Genomic DNA, 23038 nt, shown 5'->3' on the forward strand with positions numbered 1-23038 from the left:
GGAGGGCCGCCCTTGCTGCTGCCTTATCCCATGACGGGCCTAGAAGGTGGGGGTGAGTTGACCCAACCTAAGACAGGCGCAGTTCCCGAGGGGTTTTCTTATCATAAAAATATAAAAAGGGGGACCTGTCCGGAGCTGCACGCCCCGGCCATAGCGAATAATAATTGAGGATTAAACGCCTGAGCTATATTCATTTCCACCCCACACCTTCTCCCTATCTTTGCCTTTTTTCCCCTGTACTAATACCTCATTAAAGATGGCGCTCTTCCTGCTTCTTCTTCACTCACTTTTCCCGCGCCCGGGAAAATTGTTACTTAATAGCGCAAGCGCAACATGACGTCCCACCGGAGAAACCGAAACTAACCTGGCCACGCCCTCAGCAATGAGATCATTTCCGCCTTAGCCCAACCCCTTCCCTTCCAAGTGTATATAAGGCAGTGCATTACCGCCATTAAACGAGACTTGATCAGAGCACTGTCTTGTCTCCATTTCTCGTGTCTCTTGTTCCCCAAATTCCCACCCCCTCCTCCAGGGCCTGCTCTGACTATCCCGCGGGCCGGGATAGGCAGGATGGAATGATAGATCTGAAATGAGCTGAAAATGAGCACTATTATTCAAGAAGAGGAAAAGATAGCCTGAAGGTGATTCAGAGATGATCAGAGCCACTGCCTTAATTTCCACAGTTTGGATGGCCTCTGCCTGTAGCCTTGCTGGCAGGACCGCCCAATGACCCCAACCATGGAAGTGACACTGCTCTCCCAGTAGACCTGGAAAAGTGGCACCAAGCCAAAGAGTATTATTCTTGAAGCTTACAATCTAAATAAATTTGTCTTGCTAGACTTTCAGACTTGCTTGGAAGCCATGGCCCTTTGCTTCTTTCCTGTTTCTCCCTATGGAACACAAAGTTCTCCTTATCAGGTTTCATAGCTGGAGAAGAATTTTACCTCAGTATGAATTGTACATCCTGTCTCACCCATGACAGATTGAGATGATATTTAGATGAGACTTTGGACTTTAAATGTTAGAGTTGGAGCTGTTAGGATGTAATGAGCACATTTTGTTTGTGAGAAGGACATGAATATGGGGAAGTGAGGGATGGAGTGCTATGGAGTAAATGATCTTTCTCCAAAATTTCATATTTTGAAACCCTGATCCCCATTGTGACAGTATTTGGAAATGGTATCTTTGGGATATCATAAGGTTTCCATGAGGTCATGGGGTGGGCCCCTCATTATGAGATTAGTGCCCTTATGGGAAGAGATACTAGAGAGCTTGCTTTTTGGTGGCCATCTGTAGGCTAGGAAGAGAGCCCTCTCCAGAATGTAACCATGCTGCTACCCTGATCTCATATTTCCAACATCCAGAATAAATATAGTGCACTATATATACAAAGGAAACCTAAGAAAAACGTTAGCAAGCTGAAGTCAGAAACATATAAAAATAATTATGCATCATGATCAAGTGGAATTTTAATGTCAGACACTTAATATAATGACCAAAAATTCCCACAGTCATCTGAACAGACACAGAATATACATTTCACAAAACTCAACACCTACTCATGAGAAAAACAACAATAACAGCAACAACACTGCAGCTAATATTTATTGCCACATTAAATGGTGAGTCTATGACTTTCCTACAAACATTAAAACTACAACACTTCTCTCAACTTACATTTAAACATTGTCCTGGAGATTCCAGCAAAGGTAATATTGCAAGAAAATAAATAAAAAGGCTTCACACTGGAAAAGCTAAAACAAAGTTATGTTTTATCACAAAATGATCCTGTATGCAGAAAGTCTTAAGGAATACATGCAAACACACATACACAGAGAATTACAAGTAATAAACATTTTTCACAAAAATCACAAGATACAAGATCAGATAACTTTTTTTACACTAAACAATCAAAATGAAAATATGAAAAGTAATCATATTAGAAACAAGATTAGGAAATAGGAATAGATTTAACAAAAAGCAAAAGACTCATATACTGATAAACTACCAAATATTGCTGAGAGAAATCAAAGAAGATCTAAATAGTGGGGTGGACATATGATGATCATGGATTAGAGTATTCAAAATTGTTAAAATAAATATCCTTTCCAAATTGATCTATAGAATTAACACAGTATCTATCAAAATATAATCATCCTTTTTGCAGAAATGGATAAGGTAGTCTTAAATGGAAATTCAAAAGACACAGAATTGCTAAATATTTTTTAAAAAATAAAAAAAGTTGGCCAGGTATGGTGGCTCATGCCTGTGATCCCAGCACTTTGGGAGGCCGAGGCAGGCAGATCACGAGGTCAAGAGATCGAGACCATCCTGGCCAACATGGTGAAACCCCATCTCTACTAAAAATACAAAAATTAGCTGGGTGTGGTGGTGTGTGCCTGTAGTCCCAGCTACTTGGGAGGCTAAGGCAGAAGGATCTCTTGAACCCAGGAGGCAGAGGTTGCAGTGAGCCGAGATTGTGCCACTGCACTCCAGACTGGTGACAGAATGAGACTCTGTCTCAAAAATAAAATAAAATAAAATGAAGTAAAATAAAATAAAATAAAAGTTGTAGGAGAGGATGTGAAGAAATAGGAATGCTTTTACACTGTTGGTGGGAGTGTAAATTGGATCAACCATTATGGAAGACAGTGTGGCGATTCCTCAAGGATCTAGAACTAGAATTACCATTTGACCCAGCAATCCCATTACTGGGTATACACCCAAAGGATTATAAATCATGCACATATATGTTTATTGCGGCACTATTCACAATAGCAAAGACTTGGTACAAACCCAAATGTCCATCAAGATAGACTGGATTAAGAAAATGTGGCACGTATACACCGTGGAATACTATGCAGCCATAAAAAAGGATGAGTTCATATCCTTTGCAGGGACATGGATGAAGCTGGAAACCATCCTTGTGAACAAACTATCACAAGGACAGAAAACCAAACACTGCATGTTCTCACTCATAGATGAGAACTGAACAATGAGATCACTTGGACCCAGGGAGGGGAACATCACACACTAGGGCTTGTCGGGGGGTCGGGGGCTGGGGGAGGGACAGCATTAGGAGAAATACCTAATGTAAATGATGACATAATGGGTCCAGTAAACCAACATGGCACATGTATACCTATATATCAAACCTGCACATTGTGCCCATATATCCCAGAACTTAAAGTAGAATTAAAAAAAAAAAAAGTTGTAAGACTTAGATTTCCTGATTTCAAAAATTTCTGTAAATCTAGAATATTCAAGTGATGATATTCAAGTACGGGTGCTTTGATAGACATACTGATCAGTGAAAATAGAATTCAGAATCCAGAAATAAATGCTCAATAAGTATTGATTACTAGTTTGTTATGGACAAAGGTGCAAGGCATTTCCCTGGGGAAATGATAACATTTTGAACAACTGGTCTTGTTCTAATTAGTTTTACACATGCAAAATGATTAATTTAGAACCATATTTCACACTATACACAATAATTAAATGGGACTTATGCCTTTATATTTGCAAATATTTCCTAGTAAAAATTTTCTAGTAAAAATATTTGCAAATATTTTCAGTTGAAAAATCTGTGTATACAATATATGAGGGACATTTATATTTTAATATTAAGGCAAGCAATAAGATTAAGAAATAGGCAAAATATTTGAATAGACATTTCACAAAAGAACATAGATCTATGGTTAATACACATATGAAAAGATGCTCAGCATTGTGAGTCATTAGAGATATATAAATTAAAACCACAATGTGATAGCAGTCAATGTCCACTAGAATGATTATAAACAAAGGGACAAAAACAAGTATTAGCAAAGATGTAAAGTGATTAAAACTCTCATATATTGCTGTTGGTAACAGAAAATGGTAGAGCCACTTGCAAAGTATTTTGTTCACTGTGTGCAAGTCGCCCCACAGCAAAGAACCTGGTAAGACAATACAGCCCTCCTTTTAAATATGAAACGACTGGACATTTGAATAAAATGTTTAACATTAAATGTAGGTGCTGAAAAGAAGGGTATAATACTGAAAAGGTCTATGTTCAGAGCTGATGTACTGAAATAAAATTTTAATATTGTCTTCAGGGAGGCAAAGAAGATTTTGCATGCATGAAACAAGAATAGAAAGTTCAGGAATGAATATAGAGAAACACAATGCAAAACTCCAAAACACATTAAGAAAACATATATTTTTCATGATAAAGTTGGAAATTTGCCTACAAAATAGAGGGGAAAATGGAAAAAAAAAGAAAATAAAGTTATAATAGGAGTTCTTAATTTCAAATAATTATAATTTAATTTCGTGAGGAAATCTTGAAAGACATAACATTTTGAATGATTAAAAGTAAACTTATTGGCTGGGTGCAGTGGCTCACACCTGTAATCCCAGCACTTTGAGAGGATGAAGTGGGTGGATCACCTGAGGTCAGGAGCTCAAGACCAGCCTGGCCAACATGGTGAAACCTTGTCTCTACAAAAATACAAAAAAAAAAAAAAATTAGCCAGGCATGATGACAGGTGCCTGTACTCCCAGCTACTAGGGAGGCTGAAGTAGGAGAATCGCTTGAACCTGGGAAGCAGAGGTTGCAGCAAGCCAAGATCATGCCATTGCACTCCAGTCTGTGCAACAAAGTGGGACTCCATCTCAAAAAAGTAAATACATAAAAATAAAATAAAAAAATAAATAATAAACGTTTTGATCACTTATTTTACCCAAGTTTACCACATTTATCAATAAAATATTTTATCACCACCTTTCATCCCCAGTATAAGCCATTATTTTCCTGTCTACCAAAAAACTGTACAGATGGGAAACTTTTATTTCTTTTTAAATAATATCCAAAATGTCAAGCATTATTTTTAAAATTCAATACGGTTCTAGAACACATACAAGTTTCTATAATAATTCTAAAACTATTTGTAAACTATTATAGAGGTAGCAATTATTTTCTTTACATCGCTATTCATAAAATTAAACACTATATAAAATTTTATTCTCAATTTACTCCTGATACTAATAATTTAAAGTGCATTAACATAGAGCTAAGGCAAAATCATCATTAATTCATTTCTGTTAAAAATTTATTCCAAATTATTATTACAATCCCTCATTGCAAATATTAAATGACATAAATAAATCAGAATATACTTACCAATTGTTTTTCAACTACAACATGCATTTCTATATACTTTGCAAAATCTTTCTGGGGCTGAAAAAATCCACAAATTTTACATCAAAATTACAGAATTACTTAAGTATTTTTAGTGCATATCACTACTATTAATGAACTAAATATTAAAAAAACACAGTTTTGCATATAGAAATAAAACCAGATAATATAAGCAACACTAGATGTCACAAAATCTTTTTCATCTATTTGTGACTTTTCTGACCCTAATCAATTATTTAATATACTTAGGAAACAACTTTCCTCTATCTTCCATTCTCCATATTTTCTTTGGTTCCAAGCTATTCATATTATTCTCTCTTTTACCAGGCCTGCCTTACAAGAGCTCCTGAAGGAAGCACTAAACATGGAAAGGAACAACTGGTACCAGCCACTGCAAAAACATGCCAAATTGTAAAGACTATTGATGCTAGGAAGAAACTGCATAAATTAATGGGAAAAATAACCAGCTAACATCAGAATGACAGGATCAAATTCACACATAACAATATTAACCTTAAATGTAAGTGGGATAAATGCTCCAATTAAAAGACACAGACTGGCAAATTGGATAAAGAGTCAAGACCCATCAGTGTGCTGTATTCAGGAGACCATATCATGTGCAGAGACTCACATAGGCTCAAAATAAAGGATAGAGGAAGATCTATCAAGCAAAAGGAAAACAAAACAAAACAAAAAAGCAGGGGTTGCAATCTAGTCTCTGATAAAACAGACTTTAAACCAACAAAGGTCAAAAGAGACAAAGAAGGCCATTATGTAATGATAAAGAGATCAATTCAACAATCCTATCTTACATATTTACAACAATCCTATCATACATATTTACTATCCTAAATATGTATGCACTCAATACAGGAGCACCCAGATTCATAAAACAAGTCCTTAGAGACCTACAAAGAGACTTAGACTCCCACATAATAATAATGGGAGACTTTCACACCCCACTGTCAACATTAGACAGATCAACGTGAGAGAAAGTTAACAAGGATATCCAGGACTTGAACTCAGCTCTATGCCAAGCAGACCTAATAAGACATCTACAGAAATCTCAGTGCCACATCGCACTTATTCCAAAATTGACCACATAGTTGGAAGTAAAGCACTCCTCAGAAAATGTAAAACAGAAATTATAACAAATTGTCTCTCAGACCACAGTACAATCAAACTAGAGCTCAGGATTAAGAAACTCACTCAAAACCACTCAACTACATGGAAACTGAACAACCTGCTCCTGAATGACTACTGGATACATAATGAAATGAAGGCAGAAATAAAGATGTTCTTTAATGAGAACAAAGATACAACATACCAGAATCTCTGGGACACATTTAAAGCAGCATGTAGAGGGAAATTTTTAGCAATAAATGCCCACAAGAGAAAACAGGAAAGATCTAAAATTGACAACCTAAAGTCACAATTAAAAGAACTAGAGAAGCAAGAGCAAATACATTCAAAAGCTAGCAGAAGGCAAGAAACAACTAAGATCAGAGCAGAACTGAAGGAGATAGAGAACAAAAACCCTTCAAAAAAAATCAATGAATCCAGGAGCTGGTTTTTCGAAAAGATCAGCAAAATAGATAGACTGCTAGCAAGACTAATAAAGAAGAAAAGAGAGAAGAATCAAATAGATGCAATAAAAAACGATAAAGGGGATATCACCACCGACCCCACAGAAATACAAACTACCATCAGAGAATACTGTAAACACCTCTACACAAATAAACTAGAAAATCTAGAAGAAATAGATAAATTCCTGGACACATACACCCTACCAAGACTAAACCAGGAAGAAATTGAATCCCTGAATAGACCAATAACAGGCTCTGAAATTGAGGCAATAATTAATAGCCTACCAACCAAAAAATGTCCAGGACCAGACAGATTCATAGTTGAATCCTACCAGAGGTACAAAGAGGAACTGGTACAATTCCTTCTGAAACTATTCTAATCAATAGAAAAAGGGGGAATCCGTAACTCATTTTATGAGGCCAGCATCATCCTGATACCAAAGCCTGGCAGAGAAACAACAAAAAAGAGATTTTTAGACCAATATCCCTGATGAACATCGATGTGAAAATCCTCAGTAAAATACTGGCAAACCAAATCCAGCAGCACATCAAAAAGTTTATCCACCACAATTAAGTTGGCTTCATCCCTGGGATGCACGACTGGTTCAACATATGCAATTCAATAAATGTAATCCAGCATATAAACAGAACCAAAGACAAAAACCACATGATTATCTGAACAGATGCAGAAAAGGCCTTTGACAAAATTCAACAGCCCTTCATGCTAAAAACTCTCAATAAACTAGGTATTGATGGGACGTATCTTGAAATAATAAGAGCTATTTATGACAAACTCACAGCCAATCTCATATTGAATGGGCAAAAACTGGAAGCATTCCCTTTGAAAACTGGAACAAGACAGGGATACCCTCTCTCACCACTCCTAGTCAACATAGTGTTGGAAGTTCTGGCCAGGGCAATCAGGCAGGAGAAATAAATAAAGAGTACTCATTTAGGAAGAGAGGAAGTCAAATTGTCCCTGTTTGCAGATTACATGATTGTATATTTAGAAAACCCCATTGTCTCAGCCCAAAATCTCCTTAAGCTGATAAACAAATTCAGCAAAATCTTAGGATACAAAATCAATGTGCAAAAATCACAAGCATCCCTAAACACCAATAACAGACAAACAGAAAGCCAAATCATGAGTGAACTCCCATTCACAATTGCTTCAAAGGAAATAAAACACCTAGGAATCCAACTTACAAGGGATATAAAAGACCTCTTCAAGGAGAATTACAAACCACTGCTCAATAAAATAAAAGAGGACACAAACAAATGGAAGAACATTCCATGTTCATGGATAGGAAGAATCAACATCGTGAAAATGGCCATACTGCCCAAGGTAATTCATAGACGCAATACCACCCCCATCAAGCTACCAATGACTTTCTTCACAGAATTGGAAAAAATTACTTTAAAGTTCATATGGAACCAAAAAAGAGCCCACATTGCCAAGACAATCCTAAGCCAAAAGAACAAAGTTGGAGGCATCACGCTACCTGACTTCAAACTATACTACAAGGCTACAGTAACCACAACAGCATGGTACTGGTATCAAAACAGAGATATAGACCAATGGAACAGAACAGAGCCTCAGAAATAATACCACACATCTACAACCATCTTATCTTTGACAAACCTGACAAAAACAATAAATGGGGAAAAGATTCCCTATATAATAAATGGTGCTGGGAAAACTGGCTAGGCTAGCCATATGTAGAAAGCTGAAACTGGATCCCTTCCTTACACCTTGTACAAAAATTAATTCAAGATGGATTAAAGACTTAACTATTAGACCTAAAACCGTAAAAACCCTAGAAGAAAACCTACGCAATACCATTCAGGACATAAGCATGGACAACGACTTCATGACTAAAACACAAAAAGCAATGGCAACAAAAGCCAAAATTGACAAATGGGGCCTAATTAAACTAAAGTGCTTCTGCACAGCAAAAGAAACTACCATCAGAGTGAACAGGCAACTTACAGAATGGGAGAAAATTTTTACCATCTACCCATCTGACAAAGGGCTAATATCCAAAATCTACACAGAACTTAAACAAATTTACAAGAAAAAATCAAACAACCCCATCAAAAGTACGCAAAGGATATGAACAGACACTTCTCAAAAGAAGACATTTATGCAGCCAACAGACACATGAAAAAACACTTATCATCACTGGCTGTAAGACAAATGCAAGTCAAAACCACAATGAGATACCGTCTCACACCAGTTAGAATGGCAATCATTAAAAAGTCAGGAAACAACAGGTGCTGGAGAGGATGTGGAGAAATAGGAACACTTTTACACTCTTTGTGGGACTGTAAACTAATTCAACCATTGTAGAAGACAGTGTGGTGATTCCTCAAGGATCTAGAACTATAATTACCATTTGACCCAGCCATCCCATTACTGGGTATATACCCAAAGGATTATAAATCATGCTGCTATAAGGACACATGCACAACTATTTTTATTGAGGCACTATTCACAATAGCAAAGACTTGGAACCAACCCAAATGTCCATCAATGATAGCCTGGGTAAAGAAAATGTGGCACATATACACCGTGGAATACTATGCAGCCAAACCAAACACCACATGTTCTCACTCACAGGTGGGAATTGAACAATGAGAACACTTGGACACAGGGTGGGGAACATCACACACCGGGGCCTGTCGTGGTGTTGGGGGTGGGGAGGGATAGCATTAGGAAATATGCCTAATGTAAATGATGAGTTAATGGGTACAGCACACCAACATGGCATGTGTATACATATGTAACAAACCTGCATCATGTGCACATGTACCCTAGAACTTAAAGTATAATAAAATAAATTAAATAAGTCTATGTAAATAAATGTGTGTGTTGAAAAGGTGGGCAGAAAAAAAAAAAGAAAAGAAAACTACACAGATGCATGAGAGAATGCCAGGAAATGTGTGTGGCAAAAAGGTGGGCAGATGCCAATTTTAAAAATCCACAGGCCAGGAGTGGTGGCTCACACCTGTAATCCCAGCACTTTGGGAGGCCGAGGTGGGTGGATCACTTGAGGCCAAGAGTTTGAGACCAGCCTGGCCAACATGGTGAAACCCTGTCTCTACTGAAAATACAAAAAATTAGCTGGGCATTGTGGCTAACACCTGTAATCCCAGCTTCTCGGAGGCTGAGGCAGGAGAATCGCTTGAACCTGGGAGGCAGAGGTTGCAGTGAGGCATGATCACACCACTGCACTCCAGTCTGAAAAAAAAAAAAAAAAAATTCCACAAATTCCATGCCATTTTATTAAGACAAAGTAGCCCTAGAAGGAGACAAAAGTGCTTACATATATGATATTGAAAGAGGACTCCAAGTTCAGGACAAAGGTTGCCTTGGCCAAATAAAGACTAAGGAATTGGATCTAGCCAGAAATATCAGAGAATACACAGTACTACACTGATCCACTTGCAATATGTATGAATTAAATATTCAGATTTTAAAACGTCAAAGGTCCTTGGTAAAAATATTCAGGAAGTTGGAAGGAAAATGTAGATGACTGATTAATCAATCAATAGATAGAAAGATAGATAGATACTGGGTGTGTGGATGCAGGTGTCTGTGTGTGTGTTTCAATTGAACAACCAACATGTCCTATATTGCATTATCAACTCAGGAGAAAATTTGGACTGGGATTGAATATCTGTAGGTCACAGTAGGTAAAGCCATAGAACTACATATGTATATATATAAAAGATATATATGTACTATATATATAGTATATGTGATGCTAACAAGCTCAAACATGAGATATAACACAGCAAATATCAGTATTTGAAATGTGAATGTATAAGGAAAAGTCAGAAAAAGTAAAAAAGAATGAGAAGCAAGAGACAGCATTATTGCAGAAAATTAGATGACTACAAAGTTCTAGGGAATTTTTACATTCACTCTTTAAAAATGTATCTCAATATTTCAAAAAGCCAATTTAACAATGGATCATCACTGATTATTTGTGGAGACAGAAACTGCATTTTTGTGAAATTAATAGTTAGTGAGATGTCAGGATGGATAGTTCCACTTACTCTAATGTAAAGCTGGTATGTGAAGAAATGGAAAGTGGTAGGTATATAATAGATTCGATTTTATTTTGTTTATTTTAAAATCTATTTTTAGTATTAAGGAGATATGATTATGTTCATATAATGAAGGAACCATAGATGATAATTCAAAATATTACATATAATAAGATGATTAATGGAACAAGGTTATAGGATCTTTCTGTTTAGAATTATGAGAATGGAACTTAAGTGAGAGAAAATAATAGATATTCAAATTTAGGAATTACATTTTTATGTTGGAAGTAGGAGGAGGACAAAATGAGGCTAGCAAATAAAATGAAATAGAAGGTCTAGGAGGGATAGGAATACAGATGGTTGAGAACTGTGATTTCCCCATTGCTCTACATTTTCAGGTGTTTCTTTGAATATGCTTATTTGTTCATATTTTGTAAATGAACTTAATAATCAACTTGGTAAGCACTTCCTGGTAGAAGCTTCTCGGTATTTTGGGAAATGGGGTAGGGAATTATATGAAATTTTTAATCAAAACAAATGAATAACTTTATGACTTTTTAAATACAGCAGAAAGAATACTTAAATGATAATAATTTTTATTTTCAAAAGTGATGACAGCATAAACCAGCATGAGGGAATGAACAGAATGAGAAAATATATGAATTATTTAAAACAATAATGTGAGTAATAATAGTAGTAGTAGTCCTATGAGGTATATGATATGTAAAAATAAAAACATATATGTTTTTATAAACAAAATAAAACCAAAAATATGATAGCACAAAGTAGAATTTCTAAAGTTTTAAATACTTCCACCACAATTAGGTATCACTTCACATATAATAGGATGGCTATAATCAAAATGACTGATGATATTGAAAAAAAAATGCGCAGGAAGCCAGGCGCAGTGACTCACATCTTTAATCCCAGCAGTTTGGGAGGCTGAGGTGGGTGGATCACCTGAGGTCAGGAGTTCAAGACCAGCCTGGCCAAAATGTTGAAATCCCGTCTCAACTAAAAATGCAAAAAATTAGCCGAGCGTGGTGGTGTGCGCCTGTAATCCCAGGTACTCGGGAGGCTGAGGCAAGAGAATCACTTGAACCTGGGAGGCAGACGTTGCGGTGAGCAGAGATCATGCCATTGCACTCCAGCCTGGGCAACAAGAGTGAAACTACGTCTCAAAAAATAAAAAATAAATAAATAAATAAATGTGGAGGAATTGGAATCCACAGATGTTGCTTCAGGAGATATAAAATTGTCAGCCACCTTGGACAAATAATTTGGCAGCCACTCAAAATGTGAAACACAGAGTCTGTCTATGACCTACCAATTCAAATCTTAGTAACTACCTTGAGAAACAAAAACATATAACCATGTAAAACATATATTAATGTTCCTAGCAATATTATAATATTTAAAAAGTAGAAACAAACAATTTGTTCATTAGCTTATGACTATACGACTTATGAGTGGTATATTTATACCCAGGCATATGTTATTCAGCCATAAACATAAATGAGATACTGATGAACTTTGACCACCTTATAAGTGAAAGAAGTCACAAAAGATATTGTAAGACTCTAGTTACATAAAATATCTTGAATAGGCAAGTCTATATCTAAAACAATAGATTTGTAGTTTCCCAGGAAGGCAGGAGAATGAAGAATGACTGCCATGGTTATAAAGTTTCTTTGTAGGGCACAGAGTCTCTGTCACAACTACTCAACTTTTCCACCATAATATGAAAGTATACATAAACAATATATAGAACAGCAGTAATTGATGTTATTTATACAAACAGGCTGTGGGCCAGATTTGGCCTGAGGGCCATAGTTTGTTTAGACTAACCACTAAAATTATTATGTTGTAAAAATTGTTTTGTATTTATAGAATATATAATAACAAGATATATGAAACAATATATAATGTAAAAGCTCATTAGAGGAGAAAAATAAAAATACTTGATTAATAAAAAAGATGTAACAGCATGATTAAATCTCTGAAAAAAATAAATAGATTAGATAGAAGAAAGAATAAAGGAATAAGGAACATATAAGACAAATAAGAAATGACAAAGTGGTAGATTAAATCTAAATTATATAAGTGTGTGCATTAAAAGTAGATGCAATAAATAACCTTGACAACTAGAAAAGTTGAGCTCATAGAAGTAGAGAGTGACACTGTGGTCATGAGAGGATAGGAAGGGTCAGGGGAGAAGCGGATGGGGAAAGGTTGGCTATTGGTTACAAAAGTACAGCTAGATAGAAAGAGAAAGTTCTAGTGTTCTATAGCACCATAGGGTGACTATAGTTAACAATAATTTATTGTATGTTTTCAAGTAGCTTAAGGAGGGAATTTTGAATGTTCCCAACATAAATAAATGATAAACGTTTAAGGTAATAAATATGCTAATTACCCTGATTTGATCATTACACCTTTTATTCACGTATCAAAATATCATTCTGTATCCCTTAAATAAGTGTGATTATTATCTGTCAGTCAAAAATAAAATTGTCAGATGTCATTTAAAATGTTTAAAACTTAGTAATATGTGCTTTAAAAGAGATACACTTTAATTAAAATATTATTAGCTACTCTGACCACACAAGAAAGAAAATATTTAAATTAATAAAATCAGAAATGAAAAAGAAGATTCCTAAAAATCTTACTGATAGTTAAAGACCTACAAGGGAGTCCTACAAACAGCAATATGCCAAGAAATAAATAAATAAAACAGAAAAACCTCTATAGACACACAAATTACCTAAATCGACTCCAAAAAAATTAGAAAATTATAATAGACTTACGAGAGAAAATTTAATTACTAATAAAAATCATTCCCTAAAAATGTCCAATCCCAGATGGATTTTACAGATGTTGAAATAATTAAGCCAATCCTACACAGTCTTCCAGAATAGAAGAGACAACACTTCCCAACTCATTTTGTGAAGTTTGTATCACCCTGATACCAAAGACAGAGAAAAATATCATATGAAAACAATTCCATACAGCAATATTCTTTATAAATATAAACGAAAAAATCTTCAAAATTACGCCAGCAAACTGAACCCAGGAATACGTAAAAGGAATTATGCACTGTAACAAAGAGAGACTGGACACAAAGTTAGTTTAATAATCAAAAGTCAATTAATGCAGAATACCACATTAACAAAATAACGATAAAAATGAAATTATTATCTCAGCAGATGTTGCAGAAAAAAATATCTGACAAAATCCAAAATCTCTTAATGACAAAACAAAAATCATTAACAAACTAACATTGGATGAAACCTTGTTTAACCTGATAAAGGGCACCTGTGAAAAAATTACAAATAACATTATGCTTAAAGGTGACAGACTGAATCTTTTCTCCCTAAAAGTGGGAAAAGATGAGAACATCTCTTCTCACCTATTCTATTCAACATTATAATGGAAGTAGTAATCAGGGCAATTAAGTAAGGAAAAGGAAATTTGAGATATCCTAATTGGAAAGAAACAAGATAAACTATCTTTATTCAAGATGGCACGACCATGTTCATAAAAAGTCACAGAGCTCAATAGAAAACTAATAAACAAGTTTGTCAAGTTCGCAGAATACAAAACCAGTATGGAAAATTTACTAATTACCAAATACTAATAATGAGAAATCCAAACAGATAAAAAATTTAAATAACATCTAAAATAATAAAACTTCTATAAATAACAAAAGAAGCTTTACTGAAGACTTAGACTTAAATATATAAAACATTGCAGAAATAAATTAAAGAATATCTCAAAAATAAAAGCTACCTACTGCTCATGGATAGAGTTAATATTGTTAATATAGCAATATTCCTCATATTTATCTACAGATTCAACACAATCCTGGGTGCTATTTTATGGGAATTAAAAATAAATTTTAAAATACGTTTGGAGATGCATAGTAGCCAGAATAACCAAAAGAATCTTGGAAAATAAGAATATTGAAGGCCGTACACTTATCAATTTCAAATCTTACCACAAAAATACAGTAGTAAAGAAAATGTGGTAGTGGCATTAGAGTAGACATAAAGATTAATGGACTATAATTTTAAGTGTGGTAATAATCCCTAGCATTTATTGTCAACTGATCTTTGAAAAAAAATCAAGAATATTCAATGGGGAAAAAATAATCTCTTCGACAAATGGTGTGAGAACAGCTGGATATTGATATGAAAAAAATTGAATTTCTACCTCATCCAATACAAAATATTAAAGTGTATCTTATATCAAAATGAGATTAAAGAATGAAACATTTAGAAGAAGCATAAGAATAAATGATGTGATATTGTTGTGATAATTAATTTTACCTGTAAACTTGGCTGGGCCCCTGTGCCCAGATATTAAGTCAAACATCACCCTGGATGCCTCTGTGAAGGTGACTTTTAGACAAAATTAACATTTAAGTTGGTAAAGCTCTAGTAAAGCACATTACTCTTCATTATGTGGGTGAATCTCATCCAATCAAAGCCTTTTTTAGAAAACAGTATTTCCTAAACAAAAGGGAATTCTGCCAGCAGACTATGTTGGTCTTAAGATGCAAATCTTCCTTGGATAACCAGCCTGCCCGCTTACCCTACAGATTTTGGATTTACCAAGCCTTCGCAATCGTCTAAGCCAATTCCATAAAATCTCTCTATCCCTCTCTCTGTATGTACAAAACACACACACATACATACACACACACACATATATATCTCCTGTTGGTTTTCTATTTCTCTGGAGAACCCTGATACAGATGTTGGTGCCAGGAATGAGGTACCAAGAAAACAGAATCTTAAGGGGACATCTTCTGACTTGGTGCTGGGGTTTTGGGAATTTGCCTTCTACTTTGATTAGATTTAAAGACAATTCTATAGAGAGCAGATAGTTCATGGCATGATGAATAGAGACAGGCAAAATATTACCACTGAATACTTCTGATCAAACACTTGTGAAGGCAAGGGTCTTGGTGACCATATATATGATACTTTTGAACATTTTTGCCAAACTAGCAAATATAATGAGATTGATTGCTCCTAATGTTGCTCGACAAAGTGGAGAAAGAAGAGCACAAGCTTAAGTATTTAAATTACCATCTCAAGTGATGCATAAATTACCCAAAAGCTTCTCTGTATGTCTTGAAATAAATTTTTATATCCTATAGCCATAGAACTGAGATTATTGAAAACCAAACCCAGAATCTTATCCTGTCAGTAGATGAATTACAGTGCAAACTGAATTCCCAACCTCCCATGGTACTGCCATAAAAGAGAGAGCATTGAGTGGGAAGCAGTGGGATCCTGAAAATTGGAGTGGGAACCTAGAAAAGGACCCTAATGAAGCTGGGGCTATAAAACTCCCAAATGCTGGTGAATCTTGTTTGCTAGTAGAAGCAACCTCTCTCTCACTTTATGAGGAAATTAAATAACTCCGAATCTCCTGAGGAAAATATAATGACCTCCCCTGAGGTAGTTCCCTTACAAGATAGGGGTGATTCTCCTCAGGACCCTAGATATGTATCTTCATTGTTTATGTGGATGACATTTGTGTTTGTCACACCAGAACTTTAACATAATGGCTGTGGGGAAAAGAGTGCATCTGCTGACAATAAAGGTCTAGATTACGGAAAAAGATGCCACTAACAGTTGAAAATGTCATGAGTGGAGTTCTGGAAAATTACAAAACTAGTAAGGCTTAATGATATAAGTTATGAAGTTTCTGGTACATGTATCCATACACGTGGTTATATGTTTTGGTGTTTATGGGTGTGCAAATACATAATTTATCAACTATAAATTTCAGTGCTTACATTGCTGTATAGTAATAACCATAGAGTTTGTTCAATTAACCTACCTCTATGCTTTGTAATTTAAAGGACAGATCTCTTGATTCAATATCCTTCTCATTATATAAGGAAACATCTGCTTTCTTATGTTTTACTTGGTAAATTACATGTTCAAAGCCAACTGAAGACTCCAGGGGTTCTATTCCATAACTAACATTTTCAAACTGTAGTAAGCCCCTAAAAATTTCAAAAAAAAAATTAGTAAGTAAAATAATGCCTTGTAGAAAAGCCAATAAAATGTCACTTAGCATTATTTTTTTTCATGGTATGCAGATAATTTTTAACCTGAGTCTAAGGTGATAAAATAGGAGAAAGTTACTGGGAATCCACACACTTACTGAGTGACATCACGTACTAATACTATTAGCATTTGCCTAGTTATTAATATTTCATGGCTCCCAAATATATTTAAAAAATCATACTTCTGCATAAAGGCAGGAACCATTGTTAAGTATTTCCATACCAGGCTTTGTGAGTGGCAGTTTTCCCACAATAGTCATGCCTCACTTTAGAACCACTGAATATTATGTTAAAATGTTTAAAATAATTTTGAAGTAAATATTTTATTTTGTAATTCATAAAACAGTAAATTACAACCTGAGTCCAGTACATGTGCTAACCATCGCCACAGATTTTGGATAGCCTTCAATATACCCTTGGTAGTGGCAGAAATTCTGAAAAATAAAATATGCATATCTCCATTAGAATGGTTTGTGTTATAGATACAATTTTCAAATATGTAAAACATATATGTGTTTTGTTTGTATGCATCAAACACTCATCGTTTCAAAAATTGATTTATAATGTTATTAGATGAGCATATGGTTCTGTTTTCCTAAGTACTTTCCACAGATTCACAAAAAATGAGTATATTTTCATATTTCTATATGTTTTAAATTAAGCATGACATTCTCAGTTGTTAGAGTGAGGTAAACATCTTCAAAACTTATTTTTTTCATACTTTTCTGGCAATGTTGCATGGTAGATAATGGTAGATAAGCAAAGTTAATTTTTAATTTCATCGAAATGTTTTTCAATTCCATCAAAATGTTTTCATTTGCAAATTTCACCTAGAATTTGTATTGACCTTTGCTTTATAGTTCATTTTTCTACTATGATACCTAAAATCTTAGTTTGTACCACTTTCCAAATACCATACTTCATCGACTCAATACATTGTATTTCTATTTCCACCTTATTTAAAATTTTATGTGAAAATATTTATGCTTTTATTTTTACCACCAATTGGGGTGTACTTCAAACTTTATATAATGAAGGTAAAAACATCTTGAACATTCCACAGCTTTTATCTCCTTCTTTCTAAATGTGGCTTATAATGCCCATGTTGATAATATTTCTAAATCTGTGGAATAATTAGGAAGTTACATCAACCTTAAACATATGATGTCATTGAGAAACTTAGAAATGAATGAATAAGTCATTTTTAAGCCACACAGGATAAAATTTTCATGGAAGAATCAAAAAGCTTCACTTATTACCCAATATCCTTTCCCAGTTTATTTTTATTTTTTATTTTTATCATTGTCAGTTTTGCATTGTTTGCCTTCACTATAATATCTTCTTGCTCAATATTACATTTGCACTTGAAAAGTATGTGTATATATTTGATATATGTGTTGAATTTCTTTCTACTTCATTTAGAAGTTTACAAAGTTTCTACTTCATTAATTATTGGAAGAGAAATTTTAAATCTTCAAATATAATTTATTATTTGTCTATTTCTTTCATTTCCGTCAATTGCTGCCTTTGATAATTTGAGGATTTGAGATCTGTTTTTTATGTTTTGTTTTGTTTTTTGATTTTTTCTTTTTTTTTTGAGACTGAATCTTACTCTGTCGCCAGGCAAGAGTGCAGTGGCGCAATCTCAGCTCACTGCAATCTCCTCCTCCCAGGTTCAAGTGATTCTCCTGCCTCAGCCTCCTGAGTAGCTGGGACTACAAGTACATGGCACCACGCCCAGCTAATTTTCGTATTTTTAGTAGAAATGAGGTTTCACCATTTTGATCAGGATGGTCTCCATCTCTTGACCTCATGATCCGCCCACCTGGGTCTCCCAAAGTGCTGGGATTACAGGTGTGACTCACCACACCCGACCTGAGGTCTGTTTTTATGTGCACACACGTTTTAGATTGTTTAAGCATCCTGGCAATTTTGCCTTTTAATTATGATGACTATCTGTTTGTCCTGGAGAGATGACAAAATCCAGGACAATGATGAATGGCTTACACGTGTCCTACTCTGGATGCAGGGAACAAACTCTTTTCTCATCTAGTTGGCTGATTATTTTTTCTTTTGTAGATAAGTCTTTATTTATCAAGATAATATGACTTTAGGAATGGGAATCATGTGTGGACTTAAGAAAAATAAATAATCCAATAAATACACCTGTTCCCAACCGAATTTAATGAGCTTTTTCCTAGGATAGAGGTAGGCCTGCAACCTTGGCAAACGTAATTTATTTTCACGGCAGCATATTTTTACTACATTTGAGATCAACATGCAACTACTTACCACATTCAGATTGTTGATGCTTTGAATGCTCTGTAGCATTCTTGCTTTTTTTTTAACTGTACATTTATCTTTCATGGTTACCTCTTGGGAGGTAGGAAGCAGAGTTATATATGGAAGAATGATGCAAAATACAGGTGTGGGATATTGTGATCTCCTGTGCCCCTGTCTTGGATCCTCACTCTGTCTTCTTTCTCTCCTCTCTCTCATTTATGCAAACACAAACAGACATACGCACACACATATATGTATGTGTGTGTGTATAACACTGTGTAACATTATCTTAGTTATATATTTGTATAGACTACTCTCTAACTGACTCATGGAGTTGTGTACTCTCTTGTGCAAAACTTAAAGCAACTGACCATATCTATTATTTCTTCTGTTGAAATCCCAGCCTTTCTAAAAATGCTTTACTTTCAAAACACTTGATTGAGTCGCTATATAAAAATCAGGAATGCATATGGAAAACACAACAGCAATTAGTAGAGCAGAGCTGAGGTTAAAAAACATGATTTTTTGGGCATGAGCAATCTCGGCAATTTTATTCACTCTTCTTTACTATTTTTATAACAAACTGTAGATAATATTAAATTAAGCTCTACATGTTCTAAATAGATGAAAATTTAGTATACTCCTAAACATGTGTGAAATTTCATGTGTACTTATTTGGTCCTTGAACATAGTTCAAAGAAGATTCGATTCTTATTTTCTCTTCAGATTTAGCTTTCCTGATACAAGTCATGGTTTTTCATTTTACATATTTCACAACATATTTAATGCCTATCACCTAAGGTACATAAGCCCTTAGCATGTTTCTAAGTAGTTTAGAAACATTACAATCATGTCTTTTTGGTTAATCATCTGTTTGATAGGGCTAACTCAGTACATCAGTATACATCATCAACAGGAAAACATTAAACTTATGCCACAAAGCCATGACCCAACCCTTTAGACTCTTATAATATGTGGACACTAAATAAGGTGATCATAGAAACTCACATGACAAAAATAAAAGAGATCATAAAAAAAACATACCTGAAAATCTTGGTCAAGTGGTTTCATAATTCCTGTGCCATTATAACTGTAAACTCTAAAATTATGGGATAAAAAATTTCTGTAAAATGAAGATAAAATGAAAAAATTTGTTTCTTAACTTTTTGTTTTGAAAAATTTATTTTATTAATTATAGATACATAGGTTGACACAGAAAGAGCAAGAGAAACAGAGGGATATTTTCTAAATGTATGGATTTTGTTCGAAATTTTACTCAAACATCTTAGACTTCACTTACTCTATCGTTACTCCGTCCTCCTAGCTGTTTTCCAAACACAACAGGCAACGTTGGACCTCGGGATATTTGTACCATTTTATTCCTGGAAAGTTCTTCAACATAGTTCATTGTTCTCCATCTACTTCAAGTCTTTGCTTATACATTAACTTCCCAATGAGATTTATCTTGAAAATTTTATTTAAAATGTCAACTAGTTCAATCACCAAAGCATAGGATATTTAAATGAACCATACTCTAACTTTATAGTTTTTGCTCAAGCATATATTACTTTCTCACATTCTTTCTACTCTATGTATTTATTATATAATTATTCATCTCATTTGACAATAATATAAACTCAGAGATTTGTATCTATGTTGTTACTAATACTAATGCACCCCAAGCATTAGTATTGTTTGCTAAAGTTACATAAAAAATTAAGCTAATCTCTGAAGATCAGAGCATTTTTTTTTTTCAAAATTGATGACACAGTATCAAAAAACCTGTATGTAAATCAAGTAGGATAAAGGGAAATAAAAGTCAGATATAAACATATCATCAAAAGAAAAACAAAAGACTAACAAAAACCCAGATAAACTTTAAAGACCTTTAAAGTTTCAAGAAAAAAGGATGTGGCCGGGCGTGGTGGCTCAAGCCTGTAATCCCAGCACTTTGGGAGGCCGAGACGGGCGGATCACGAGGTCAGGAGATCCAGACCATCCTGGCTAACACGGTGAAACCCCGTCTCTACTAAAAAATACAAAAATCTAGCCGGGCGAGGTGGCGGGCGCCTGTAGTCCCCGCTACTCGGGAGGCTGAGGCAGGAGAATGGCGTGAACCCAGGAGGCGGAGCTTGCAGTGAGCTGAGATCCGGCCACTGCACTCCAGCCTGGGCGATAGAGCAAGACTCCGTCTCAAAAAAAAAAAAAAAAAAAAAGAATAAAGGATGTTGCTTTTGAAGAAACAAATAATTCTTAATAAACAAATTAACAAATAATCCAGCTAATTCATCAATAGAAAAGGAAAAAAAAAAAGCCAGAAAACAATGGAATGATTATTTAAAAGGCAAAGGACATCTTTTTCAAAGACATCTTAACATTTATTCCAGCAAAAATTTGTAAGAATATAGTTAAGTTGTTTCATATGAATTTTAGCATCGTTTTTTATTTCCATTTCTGTGAAAAATGTCTTTAGAATTTTGAGAGGGTTTACACTGAATCTGTAGATTTCTTTGGGTATTATGGACACTTTAGCAATATTTATTTTTCCAGTTCATGAACATGGTATATCTTTCAATTTATTTGTTGTTTTCCTTCATTTCTTTTAACAATGTTTTATAGTTTCCAGTGTACAGATCTTTTACCTCCTTAGTTAAATTTGTCTGAATAGCCAAAACGATCTTGATCAAAATGAACACAGCTAGAGGCATCATACTACCTGACTTCAAACTATACTGTATAGCCATAGTAACCAAAAGAGCATGGTACTGGTATAAAAATAGATATATAGGCCAATGGATCAATATAGATGTAAGAGAAATAAAATAACGAATTTACAGTCAGTTGGTGTTTGACAAATGTTAAGAAGACACAATGGGGAAAGGACAGTCTCTTCAATGAAATCCCATAAAGAAAACTGGACACCCACATGCAGAAAAACAAAATTGCATCCTATAACACACCATATTAAAAAACTCGAAATGGATTAAAACTTAACTATAATCGTTGTGATGCTAAAACTACTATAAGAAAGCAAAGAGGAAAAACTTGACATTGGTCTGGGCAATGATTTTTTGGATATGACTACCAAAGCACAGGTAACAAAAACAAAATTAGATAAAACTTAGACAAATGGGAGTACATAAGATTTAAAACCTTCTGTACAGCAAAAGAAACAATCAACACCACGAAGAGACAACCTAAAGGATGGGAGAAAAGATTTGCCAACTACGCATCTAATAAGGGGTCAAAATCCAAAATGCATAGGAACACAAACAACTCAATAGCAAAAAAAAAAAAAAAAATTGAAAATGAGCAAAATACCTAAATAGACTTTCTCAGAAGAAGACACACATATGGCCAAAAGGTATATGAAAAAATTCTCATTATCACTAATCATCAGAAAAATGTATATCAAAACCACAATGGGATAACAGCTTACTCCTGTTTAATTGGCTATCATCAAAAAGACAGAAGATAACAAGTGTTGGCAAAGACGTGGAGAAACGGGAATACTTACACGATGTTGGTGGAAATGTAAATTGTATAACTATCATGGAAAAGAATAAGGAGGTTTCTCAAAATGCTAAAAATAGAACTAGTGTATGATTCAGCAATCCCTCTACTGGGCGTATATCCAAAGCAAATAAAACTAGTATGTTGAAGAGATATCTGTAATAAACATCTCCCAGGTTTATTGCAGTAGCACTCACAACAGTCAAGATATGGAATCAAGCTTAAGTGTCCGTCAATGGACAAATGGATAAAGAAAATGTGGTATATATGCATAATGGAATAGTAGACAGTCATAAAAACAAAAGAAATTCTTTCATTTGTTACAGGCTGGAT

The 23038-nt window shown here is 34.6% G+C and overlaps 1 protein-coding gene across 4 annotated transcripts in view; it reads right to left on the reverse strand.

The window, feature by feature from the left end:
• ADAM2 (ADAM metallopeptidase domain 2) overlaps window positions 1–23038 on the reverse strand; it is a 122626-nt gene that overhangs the window by 89390 nt on the left and 10198 nt on the right. For 2 of the 4 annotated variants that reach the window (XM_077943530.1, XM_028852612.2), the window contains exons 4-7: window positions 20237–20315; window positions 17267–17343; window positions 16678–16846; window positions 5168–5224 (exon numbers count right to left, since the gene is read on the reverse strand). In XM_077943530.1, the coding sequence (XP_077799656.1) occupies window positions 5168–5224; window positions 16678–16846; window positions 17267–17343; window positions 20237–20315 (382 nt within the window). The remainder of the gene's footprint in view (window positions 1–5167; window positions 5225–16677; window positions 16847–17266; window positions 17344–20236; window positions 20316–23038) is intronic. The other 2 variants (XM_077943531.1, XM_077943529.1) reach the window with 1 other exon arrangement.

The sequence above is a fragment of the Macaca mulatta genome, chromosome 8 (genome assembly GCF_049350105.2).
Source record: "Macaca mulatta isolate MMU2019108-1 chromosome 8, T2T-MMU8v2.0, whole genome shotgun sequence".
Lineage (NCBI taxonomy): Eukaryota > Metazoa > Chordata > Mammalia > Primates > Cercopithecidae > Macaca > Macaca mulatta.